This window comes from Nomascus leucogenys, chromosome 1a (assembly GCF_006542625.1).
Source record: "Nomascus leucogenys isolate Asia chromosome 1a, Asia_NLE_v1, whole genome shotgun sequence".
NCBI classification, from domain to species: Eukaryota; Metazoa; Chordata; class Mammalia; order Primates; family Hylobatidae; genus Nomascus; species Nomascus leucogenys.
In genome coordinates this window covers 1,015,747-1,028,217 of record NC_044381.1, presented here as the reverse complement: position 1 = coordinate 1,028,217, position 12,471 = coordinate 1,015,747, and the positions used below count along the sequence as shown (strand labels likewise).

Here is a 12,471-nt window from a genome sequence, read left to right as displayed (position 1 = left end):
GATAAAAACTGTGCTTTCTTCTCAGTGCAGTGAAAACCATCGATGGGTTTTTAAAAGGAGCGTGACATTCTCTGTTTCGTATTGGCTGTCACGTGCAGAATGGGTGGGCCAAGGGCAAAAATGGATACAGGCAGGAAAAAGAGGAGAGGCGAGAGGCACATGAGAGATGACGGTGTGTGGCCAGGTGGGTAGTGGTGAAGGTGATGAGAACTCACAGGATGGAGATAGATTTTCATGGTAGAAGCAACACAATTTAGTGGAAGAAGGATGGGGAGGGGTGAGAGATTATTAGATTTCAAGAAACCACCCCAGGTTTTCAGCAGGGGCGACTCAGTGAACAAAATGTCAATTCCTTTCTGCCGTGTGCTTCTCTTGGCCTATTGAGCATAGATACAAACGTGCAAGAATCTCACCAGAAGCTCAAAGAAGAACCAGGCATACTTGAAGACTGTTTCTCTCACCATTCCGGTGCTGACCACCATCTGGAGGGCAAGCTCCTCATGGAAATGCTAAATAAGAACCAGAAAAATTAGGCTGTGATGACAAAGGCTATTATTATTCACCAACACTTTTTTTCTTTTCTTTTTTCCCCCCAATTTAATAGCTTGTCAGTTCCTGAAGCATGTGTCTTAGACGTTCTAGGCAGTAAGTGGTGGATGGCAAAGTCAGTGCTGAGATCACCTGAGACAGGAGGACATTTTGGTGGGTAGAAGGCTGGGCTCAGTGCTGCACAGGACATTTGAAGGAGTGGACTCAGCCTGGGAGTGAAACTCTATTCTATGATGGAAACATTCTGGGTAGCCATTAAAACCGGTACCGTCTTACTTTCCTCTCGGGTCCTGCTGAAAACTCTGTGTGACCATGTGTAAGCCATTCCTCTCTTCGCCCTCAGGTTTCTCATCCATAAAATCAGTTGGTTGGTGGCAGCAGTTCTCAAACTTTTTTTTTTTTTTTTTTTTGAGATAGGGCTGCTCTCTGTCGCCCAGGCTGGAGTGCAGTGGCGTAATCTCACTCACTGCAACTTCCCTGGCTCAAGCAATCCTCCCACCTACTTTAGTCTCAAGTAGCTGGGACTAAAGGTGTGTGCCACTAAGCCCAGCTAATTTTTTTTTTTTTTTGGTAGAGATGGGGTTTCGCCCACTTAGTCTCAAACTCCTGAGCTCAAGCAATCCACCTGCCTTGGCCTCCCAAAGTGCTGGGATTACGGGTGTGAGCCACTACGCCCGGCCTCTGTGTATCGGAATCTCCTGGAGGGCCTGATGAAACACAGACTGGGGGGCCCCACCCCCAGATATTCTGATTCAATAGCCTGGGAATTTGCATTTCTAACAAGTTCCCGGGTGCTGCTGCTGCTGCTGCTGCTCGTCCAGGGTTACACTTTAAGGACCACTGTCTAGATGGTGTCTAAACTCTCTAGGACATGGACAATTTTTGTTTTTATAATGCCAATATGGCATTGTGGGAAACAGGATCGGTGGGGTTTATGAGAGGATCTTGGCCTCTGAAAGGCATAGTAGTATCAGCCTTAACTCACAACTTCTAAATTTCTATGTCCCAGGGCCAGATGCTTGGAAAGTCCCCCAGCTCCACTTTGCATCTTCACTTCCTTCAAGTCACCTACTGCTCAGTAGCAAATGGCGCACATGGTGACTTACACCTTTCCCATTCTCCAGCATATCTGGCTACGTGTTCATGCTCCTGACAATCATTTTGATGAGGAAGAAGTTCAAGACTAAAGGTAGGGCAATCAATCCATTACAGTGTGCCTGATAATGTCCTGGTCTTAAAATAGAAAGTCTTATATCTTGGGGACTCCCTTAGTCCTGGGAAAATGAGAACAGTTGGTCACCCTAACTAATACCAAAAACGATGTCTAGGAATTTTCTGTGGTTTTCTTTCATCTTATGCCCACAAAACCTGGAATAAACATAGATAGACTCATTTTTTTTTCTGGTAAGAAAGTAGGTAAGAAAGCTAAAGCTATTTGAACGCCCTAATATCATCTCCTTATCTGCAAATTGTTTTTTTTATTATACTTTATGTTTTAGGGTACATGTGCACAATGTGCAGGTTTGTTACATATCTATCCATGTGCCACGTTGATTTCCTGCAAATTGTTTTAAATTCAACATCTAAAGCAAAAACTGATTACAGCAAACATTGCCATTGACAGTCGTTTAAATTAGCCCTCCACAGGGGGCTAGGTGTGTTGACTCATGCCTGTAATCCTAGCCCTTTGGGAGGCCGAGGAGGGCAGATTACTTGAGGTCAGGAGTTTGAGATGAGCCTGGCCAACATGGTGAAACCCCATCTATACTAAAAATACAAAAATTAGCCAGATGTGGTGGTTCACGGTTGTAATCCCAGCTACTTGGGAGGCTGAGGCAGGAGAATCATTTAAACCTGGGAGGCAGAGGTTGCAGTGAGCCAAGATTGCAACACGGCACTCCAGCCTGGGTGACAGAGTAAGTGAGACTCTGTTTCAAAAAAAAAAAAAAAATTACCCACAGAGTCCAGTATGCATGCAACCCAATGTACTAATTCTTGTGTACATTAAAATTTGAGAGCTACTTAGATAAACCAAAAGATGAGAAAAGGAAAATCTCTGTATACATGCTTGGGTATTCTAACCAATTAGATCCCCAGTGGGTTAGTGGTGATGAATGGAGAATGCTTAGGTGTTTCAGCTTATTGACTGGTTTCACTTTGTTTTGTGAGCTTAGTCAAACCTTAATAATTTTAATACACGTTAACACATTTGTTTGCTGTTGTGAGTCTTAAGTGAAGCTGTCTTACTTGAGAGAGGCGTGGGGTTGAGTTTTAAGCTAGCAGGTGGTCTAACTGTGCACACAATATAACTGGACTACACCTTGATCTTCTCATTGTGGGAAAGACACGCTCCCCCCAGCTTCAAAGGTCGCCTCTAGAAAATAGGTCAGTTTGTCTGCCAGGGTCTTATGGCAAGAAGAGATTAGTCAAGGATAAGCTGCTTCTTAAAGTCATTTATGCTGCTTTCTGGGCAGTATTATCACAAGAACACCTTGCTCTGGAGGTTCTATGAAATAGCCAAGCAGCAAAGCTCTGTCTGCTAAGATATTAAGGAAACATATTGGCCAAACTTCCCTTTGAAATAAAACGTCTCTATTCTGGTCATTTCAGGTCAAAACATGGCAACTGCAAAATCAGACAGGACATGGGTTAAAGAAGTCAGGCTATAGGCAAATAATGGTTTTTAAGGAAGGAAAATGGTATAATACTTATAACCAGTCACTGCATAGGGCCTATGATAGCCTAATATTAAATTTTAGAGCAAGTGGACAAATTTGTTCTTAGCCTAACCATATCTTTTTTCACTTTTCCTTTTATAGTTAAATCCTGGTACCTCTCACTAGACATATGGTGCCTGGAAAACTGAGAAGCGTGTAGCACCAGGCCCCGGCCCTCCCACACTTGATCTTTCCCTCATTCAGTCCAAAGGGAGACTTGGGGAGGCTCATTCCCTCCTTGCCTGTTTAATAAACATTTCTCTGTGATGTTAGCTCTTGCAAATGGCTTCCTGTGTTATCCTTTGCAATATGCATATTTACTTTTTTTCTTTTTTTTTTTTTTTGAGATGGAGTCTCATTCTGTCGCCCATGCTGGAGCGCAGTGGCACCATCTCAGCTCACTGCAGCCTCTGCCTCCCGTGTTCAAGTGATTCGCCTGCCTCAGCCTCCTGAGTAGCTGAGATTACAGGTGCCTGCCACCATGCCCAGCTAGCTTTTGTATCTTTAGTAGGAGGCAGTTTCACCACGTTGGCCAGGCTTATCTCGAACTCCTGACCTCAGGTGATCCACCCACCTCGGCCTCCATAAGTGCTGGGATTACAGGTATGGGCCACCGTGCCCTGCCGTGTTTACATTTTAATACAGGTCTTCCAAGACATTAAAAACTTAAGTAGCTACTATAAAGGTGAGACTCTTGGGTGCCTAGAAGAGAGGAAACTTAGGGCAGACAGTTTTTTCTCCCTCCATCGCTCAGACCACATAGGCTGTGACTATGATTGGGGAATTTTGTTGCTTTAAAAATCCTGGTAAGCAGTTTAACAGCTTTTAAAGTTTCTGAACTCATAGGTAAGGCTGATTGTGAAGAATTATGAGGAAGCATTTCATATTAGTTTATATAGTATTGAAACAAGTGATACCTAATTATTGCCATTCACTTTTGTCAAGGATGAATTGTCCCCAGCTTTCCCTCTACTAAAAGGAGGCTAACGCAGTGGTTCTCAAAATGTGCTCCCTGGACCAGCATCAGCGGGGAACTTGTTAGAAATGCAAATTCTTGAGCCTCCAGCTCAGATCTATTGAATCAGAAACTCACAGGAGGTAGGGTCTAGCGATGAGTTTTAACAAGACTTCCAGGTAATTCTGATGCGTGAGAAACACTGAGTTAATGGGCAGTTAGGTGGTCCAACGCGGGGTAAAGGACAGGGCTGCAAAAGTGTGTGAGGGGTGTGTGTGTGTGTGTTAGCACGTCAAGAACAGGCAGGGGAGCACTTTGACTATTTTCAAGCACAGCGTGAGGGCATGAGGAAATCCTTCTGTTCTTATCCTGGGATGAACTTCACATTGCTCTGTTAGGTACCTTTTTGCTGGCTGGCCTTGGGGCTGCAGTTGAACCTGGAACATCACTATTGCCAGAGCAATAGTAAGACATCCGGCTGCAGTTGCGCTCGGCGATCTAAAACACACAAACCATGGCTTAACAATCAACCAACCATGGAAAGGTAAGCCAGACACCTGGAAACCGCAACCTCAGAATTCATTTTTTATACATTTTTTTTCCTGGTTACAAAGGTAAAACAATTGCCATAAGTAAATATAAAACAAAGCAGAGACAGTGAAGTGATACCTAATTCTACTTGCGCTTGAGATAATCCCTGTTAATAGTTTGTGTGTAGCAACCTACGGTTAAAAACTATTTAAGAATCTGGGGTGCTGAGTAGTCCCTTCCAACATTCTAGGAGTCTGTGACTTCAGGAGACGCCAGGAAAAAATGTGTGGGAACAGTGTCTCTCTGTGGTTTCCTATGGTACTGCACCACACTGTCTCCTAAACGCCAACATTGTCAGAAACTACCTCTGAAAGGAAGTGGAGGGGTCACGCTCTATTAGACATTTTCTCCCCATGCTAGAAAATAATTAGAAAATTGTTAACCCTGTCCACATAAAAATTTAATATTTTCATTTTATTAAAGAAAAATAGAAAGATCAAGGCTGTCAGTAATAGCTGCAGACCACTTCTTTCCTCGGTGATCAGAAAGTGGTATTGCTGAAAGGGGCTTTCAGTATGAGGCTGAATTGTGATGGGCTGGCAAATGTTTAACAACCAGTCGTCAGGGGGGTAGGGCTAATTTGTAGCAGTTGCCAATTTCTGTGCCATAAATACTTTTCATCATAGCTGATTTCAATCTACCAACACGATGTCATGGAAATGCACAGTTAGGGAGACATGTGTGGTAGCAAGCCATTATATAGTATTTCCATCACACAGACACAGTAGACATAAAGAATGAAGAATTTAGATATCGTAGCATGTAGTGAAAGTATTAGGAAGGGACTAGGTTTCCCTTTTTAAAGTGAACTTTTAATTTTGGAGTAGTTATATAGTTATTATTAGATTTACAGAGAAGTTGCAAAGGTAGTATTTCTTATATGCCTTTCATTGCATTTCTCTTAATATCTTTTATAGTAAGGTACATTTGTCAAAACTAAGAAATTAACATTGACATGTTACTATTAACTAAACCACGAACGATTCGGATTTCACCGGTTTTTGCACTCATGTCCTATTTCTGTTCCGGGATACAATCTAGCATACCACATTGCATTCAGATTACCTTTGTTTTTAACATAACTTATTTAATTTTAAGTTTATACGATTTAATTTTAACAATGTCTGTTTCAAAACTGGCTCAATAAATTCTGGAAAACTAAGCAATCAGCTTTTGGGAACAGGTACGAGCTCACTCCAGCACATCCCTGCACTGATTTTTGTAAGTCAAAAAGGATAGAATATTAAAAATTCCTGATGGCTCAAACTATAGATCATCAGCATGTCAGGGGGTGAATCCAGTGGTTTTTTTGTTTGTTTTATTTTTTTATTTTTTATTTTTTTAAACGTAGTCTCGCTCCGCTGCCCAGGCTGGAGTACAGTGGCATGATCTTGGCTCACTGCAAGCTCCGCCTCCTGGGTTCACGCCATTCTCCTGCCTCAGCCTCCTGAGTAGCTGGCATTACAGGCGCCCGCCACTACACCCGGCTAATTTTTTGTATTTTTAGTAGAGACAGGGTTTCACCGTGTTAGCCAGGATGGTCTCGATCTCCTGACCTCATGATCCGCCCGCCTCAGCCTCCCAAAGTGCTGGGATTACTGGCATGAGCCACGGCGCCCGGCCAAATCCAGTGTTTTTAAAAGATCCAGGGTAGATGGTTCTTAAGTTCATCCAGGGACCAGGACCTCTGCAGAGATGAGGACATGAGGCCCAGCACAGTTAAACGACTTTCCCATGGCCACATGGCAGGGCAGTATTGGCGCCCAGCCCCAAACCCTGGTCTCCAGATTTCCTTCCTCATACCACACTGTGTCAAGCGGGTGAAATTTGTAAGGATGAAACTGTGTCTGTGTCTCAACCCAGAGATTTTGATTTCTCTTAATCAGGGGAAATGATATTACTCTAATAGCTCAGCCACCCTGAGGCCCCAGATCATTGGAGAAAAAATTCAGGCTAAGAACTCATCGTGGTAGCTTTGTGAGTAGACTAAAGACCGTTGGATCATATACTCCATCTTTTTAAAAAGGGTGAATTTTATGGTATGTGAATAATATCATAATCTTTTAAAAATTCCTAATGAGAGACAATCTACAAAATAACCTGACCATTACTCCTCAGAACTGTCAAGGTCATGAAGAACAAAGAAAGTCTAAGAAATTGTTCCCAGCAAGAGGAGCCTATGGAGGCAAGATTGAAAAATGTAATGTGGCACCCAGAATGGGATCCTGGGACAGAAAAAGGACACTGGAGAAAAACTGAGAAGATGTGAAAAAAGATGAACTTAATGAATAATATTCCATGAATATTGGTTCACTAATTGTGCCAAAAGGACCGTTCCAATGTAAAATGTTAATAAAGGAGAGACTGGATATAGAGTATATAATTCCATAACTCTAAAACTGTTCTGAAAGTAAAGCTTTATCATGAAAAAATTAAAGAATTCATAGAGGGAAAAACAATACAGGCCAAGCCATCAACCCTTTCGGGATGTCAGTTTTTATTTGCTTGTAAAATTTGGCATTGTTCCTTGGGATTTTTTTTTTTTTTTTTTTTTTTGAGATGGAGTCTTGCTCTTGTAGCCCAAGCTGGAGTGCAATGGCGCAATCTCAGCTCACTGCAACCTCTACCTCCTGTGTTCAAGCGATTCTCCTGCCTCAGCTTCCTGAGTAGCTGGAATTACAGGTGCCTGCCACCATGCCCAACTAATTTTTTGTATTTTTTTTTGGAGACAGAGTTTTGCTCTTCTTGCCCAGGCTGGAGTGCAATGGCGCAATCTTGGCTCACTGCAACCTCAGCCTCCCGGGTTGAAGCAATTCTCCTGCCTCAGCTTCGCGAGTAGCTGGGATTACAGGCATGCGCCACCATACCCAGCTAATTTTGCATTTTTAGTAGAGACGGCTTTCACCATGTTAGCCAGGCTGGTCTCGAACTCCTGACCTTGTGATCCACCCACCTCGGCCTCCCAAAATGCTGGGATTACAGGCGTGAGCCACCACACTTGGCCAATTTTTTGTATTTTTAGTAGAGACAGGGTTTCACCATGTTGGCCAGGCTGGTCTTGAACTCTCGGCCTCAAGTAATCCGCCCGCCTCGGCCTCCCAAAGTGCTAGGATTACAGGCAAGAGCCACTGGGCCTGGCCGTTCCTTGGGACTTCTTTGTGAGATAATCAATCTGGGAATGTTAATGAATGTAAGAGGTAGGTATTAAAGAAACAAAACAAAATTAAAGACAACCTTTCCAGGTATCAAAAGTTAAAGCTATTTTTTTTTCCTTGAAAATAAAATGCATGGTTTAGCCACATGGCTCCATGTGGCTAAACCCCTGATGCTTTAAAACTTTGCTACCCGAGCTAAGTAGTTCTCAGCAAATCCTCAGATGCTGGTCTTGCTGCTGCATCTGTCAGAATGGTCTTAATCTGTTCTAAAGAACGTTAATCACTCCAAAGCTGAGCATTAAAGCATCTGACCAGCATGGTGGGCAGCAGTAGTGGTTGCTTTTGTGTTATTTCTCCAAGTTTTAGTTAAAAAATAAAAAAGGCTGTGTCCCCTTCCAGGGTTTGACATCTTTCCTACCTTTGAAGACATGATGTTCTTCACTTCCTCGTCTGCTGCGGAGTGTGTCCCTGCGAGGTCTGGGTTACTGCTGCTCATCACCCGGGCCTGCAGCAGCTTTGAACTCACAGCAGCAGCTGACGTGCGTCCATACGTGTGGTAGCTCCGAGGGTCGGGGATGGCAGTGGGAGCGCCTGCACCCCACCAGGCACAGACATGTCAACAGACAGGGGAACAGAGTTACTTACTGAGTTTAAGAAGGAATTGAGGAGGGATAGGGTAGATGAAAAGCCACTGGATTAGGCCGTGGAATCAGGGTCTTCTCAACAAATCCTGGTTGGGGCAGGGAGGCAAACTTTTGGAGAGAAGTCGATGGGGCATAAGGCACCAGGGAGTGATGGAGATTATGGTAAATAGCCAACCCATGCCTCTTACAAAGGCAGGGGGTACTACTGGCTCCAGTCTATTACTGACATCGGGAAATGCACCCCAGGATTGCTAGAGCTTCTGATTTCTCATGAGAAGCTAAAAATGTGGATATTTTTAATTTATCAATATTTAAATGACAACTTTACAATTCATGCAGTGAGGTTTTCTCAGATTGAAAAATCCATAGAGTCATCTGAACCTTGTGAGGATTACTGTATATGATGTATACAGTACTGTTTTTCATCTTTAAATGTTGACATGTTTTCACAAGTGGTTATGGGAGTCTATGAGATGTTACTATTTTTTATTTTTTTTTGAGACAGGGTCTCACTTTGTCCTCCAGGCTGGAGTGCAGTGGCATGATCTCGGCTCACTGCAACCTCTACCTCCCAGGTTCAAGCAATCCTCTTGCCTTAGCCTCCTGAGTAGCTGGGACTACAGGTGCCTGCCACCACGCCTGGCTAATTTTTGTATTTTTTATAGAAATGGGCTTTTGCCATGTTGCCTAGGCTGGTCTTGAACTCCTGAGCTCAAGTGATCTGCTCACCTTGGCCTCCCAAAGTGCTAGGATTACAGGCATGAACCACTGCACCCAGCCACATCACTAGTATTTTTAAAAACTCAATCAAATTTTCAGATTTACTAGAAATGAGGCTGCATAGACCAACAAAAGTGTCATATTTATTTGGGCCTGCAATTTTGTGATCTCACCGACACTAATTTTTATATCATGCTGACAAGAAGTTCTACTTGATTATTACCTATGTAAATAATTAAGAAGAGTTGGGGAAATGCATTACTATTATTTCAATAGTTTAGTTTGAGGTAAATGTGAAAAGGGATTTTTTTTATAACAAAAAGTTTAAGAACCACTGCCACTGGGCATCAGTCGCCACTTCTCCATCTTAAAAAAGAGATTCTCAGCTGAATCATAAATTAGCAAGAGGGTAAAGACCAGTGAGGGATTATCAAATGGGCAGACAAAATAAGTGTTTAGCGCATAAAAAGAGTCAAGGAAGGAGGAAGAAAGATCTATAAAGAAACACATAATTTCAGCATTCATGTAAGTTTTGTATTGTCCTGAAAACTAAAATGGAGTTTTAGGGTGTTTGTTTGAAGAGATGGGATCTCGCTCTGTTTCCCAGGCCAGAGTGCAGTGGTGCAATCATAGCTCACTGCAGCCGCCCACTCCTGGGCTTACGTGATCCTCCTGCCTCAGCTTCCTGAGTAGCTGGGATTACAGGTATGTGCCACCACGCTCTGCTAATTTTTATATTTTTTGTAGAGACAGGGTCTCGTTATGTTCCCTGGGCTGGTCTCCAACTTTTGGCTCCGAGTGATGCTGCCATCTCAGCCTCCTAGAGTGCTGGCATTGTAGATGTGAGCCACTGCACCTGGCATAGGATGTTTTATTTTGGATTACACTGCAGTGGGGTGGAGGTGGTGATGCCCTGCCCACCAGAGTCCCACACGCAGGGCAACTCTACCTGACTTGGGCACGTCCCTTTGCACCTCTGGCAGGCGGAAGACGTAGTGCACGTAGGAAGCCAGCAGGCAGTTCCTCCCGTGCTGGTCCTTGCTCAGGTCCTTGCTGTTGTGCAGACTGTTGGCGATGGCCACCACGGACTCGAAGGCAAACTGGGAGAAGTTGGCTGAGGAACCAAGAGAAAAATGGGTACTCCCACAGCTGGTCCTTAAGGGGCCCGAGGTGGAAGTTTCTCCAGGACAGTGACAATGAGTCCTGACCGCTGACCAATTTAACTAGGCCTGGGAAGGGTAAATGGTTTTGGTCAGCTCTGGCATGCTGGCTCTGAGTACCACAGATGCCTCCACATTCCCTCCTTTGACCTCCCTCCTCCTGCCACTGAGTAGCATTGATGGTTTTTAATGACAAAGACATAAGACTGTCCAGATGTCCTCCTTCTGTAAGCCAGGTTGTAAACTGATAGCACTCAGTGGGGGCTGCAGACGGACATGACCACTATCATCTGGTTGCCACTGAGAAATGCAGAATCTCAGGCCCCACCCCAGAGGGTGTATTAATCAGGCTCTGCATCTTTATGTGACTGTTGTGGACACTATGATCTGAGATGTGCTGCACGACCCTGATTCTTATACAGATTAACCTAAAAATGTTTGCATATCAAATCATTACCACAGTGGCCCATGCACATTTGATTTACTGCATAGACCCTCTTGCTCTGGTGCCCCACGCCTCTGTAGTTTGGCTCCAATATACTTATCTAACCTTGTACCCTTTTTGGCTCACTTCAACTTCCCTTAAAATGAGGCAGTCATTGTATTGTCCCATCATGCCTGCTCTCTTACCTCTGAGACTTTGCTCATTCTGTTGTCCTCACCTAGAAAGCCCTCCTCACTCCTATCCACAAAATCCACCAACCCTGGGAATCTCAGCGTAAGTCCCACCTTCTGCATGAAGCCATCCGACTCCACACAGTACAGGGCCCAAGTGAAACTGAGTTATGTGATTCTCCAGCTGTGTCTGGCGGTAAACTGTCTCTCTGTGAAAGCTGGAATCCTTCCCAAAAAAAGTGCAGTTCTCAAATTTTTTGTGCCCCCACTGTGCTTTCCATTGCATAGACACAGAATAGGTTCTGAATAAATGCTTGTAGACTAGCCGCCTCCACTTACTCTGCCTGTGCCAACAGCCCGTGGTCCCCACACCACAAGGCGGCAACTTGCTATGGAGAAGCTGCTCAAAACATATAAATATTTTTTTCTGGTGAACAAGTCTGTATTAACTAGCCGGAACATACAAAGCAGTGTGCCACATATGTGGGGGCACAGAAAGCAATCGAAGGAGGGCAGAGCTCTGCAAGAATCTAGCTGGAGAGGCAGCTGCTACATGGATGAAAAGTTAGCCTCCAACACAGGACGTTTGATCTGTGGAAGCACAAAAGATGCATATCAGGGTGCAAAGCAGAATGAGAGATTAAGAGGACACGCCCCTCCCTGGCTCTAAAAGCTCCCTCACTTCATTGTCCCAGCCCACTCCCACATGTGCTTCTGTTCCACCACCAACCGTGCTATCGACTTTCTTCTTGACACTCCTACACTTTTCTGGTTCTCTGCTGTGCCACGCTCATCTCATTGCCCCTATTCTGTCGGTTTTCACTCTATCCCTTCTTCAAGGCCACCTCTTCATGTGGACCTCCTGCATCCTCCCAGGTGGATGTTTTCTCACTCTCTCCTTTGATACCACCCTCCCCACCACCACTGCAAAATTTAGCTGTGTCCCTTTGAGGACTCTCGTCCTGTGCTGGTGACTCTTTGCCATATTATAAGTCCTCTGAGGTCTGAGATGCTCTTGGTTATTGTCACAAAGCCTACAACTTGTAGTACAGTACTGGGCATATGGATGGTACCCAAAAGACGTCTGCTGGACTGGAAAGCAAAGAGCTATATAGGCACAGCTGAAAATGGTGGCAACTAAAGATGCCCTAAACCAGCCAGTCTACCCTGGAGGAGAAACACTGGACTCTGGTCATGCCTCCAGGATAAGCTTTTGAGATTATTTCCAAGGGAAAATGTACACACTGTATTTAGTGTTAATTTGTTAAAAGTAAGCATTTAAAATAGACCGTAAGAGAGAGAACAGACGAGTTCTAGGGGGAAGGATGAATAGGGAGTGACTGCTAAAGGGTATGGGGTTTTATT

General features: G+C 44.1%; 1 protein-coding gene across 1 annotated transcript in view; it reads right to left on the bottom strand.

Annotated features, from left to right (window-relative positions):
- The window catches only part of DOCK8 (dedicator of cytokinesis 8), a 240,320-nt gene that overhangs the window by 74,195 nt on the left and 153,654 nt on the right, over positions 1-12,471 (bottom strand). The window contains exons 21-24 of the mRNA XM_030815609.1: positions 10,281-10,445; positions 8,386-8,558; positions 4,624-4,719; positions 414-509 (exon numbers count right to left, since the gene is read on the bottom strand). Coding sequence (XP_030671469.1) covers positions 414-509; positions 4,624-4,719; positions 8,386-8,558; positions 10,281-10,445 — 530 coding nt within the window. The remainder of the gene's footprint in view (positions 1-413; positions 510-4,623; positions 4,720-8,385; positions 8,559-10,280; positions 10,446-12,471) is intronic.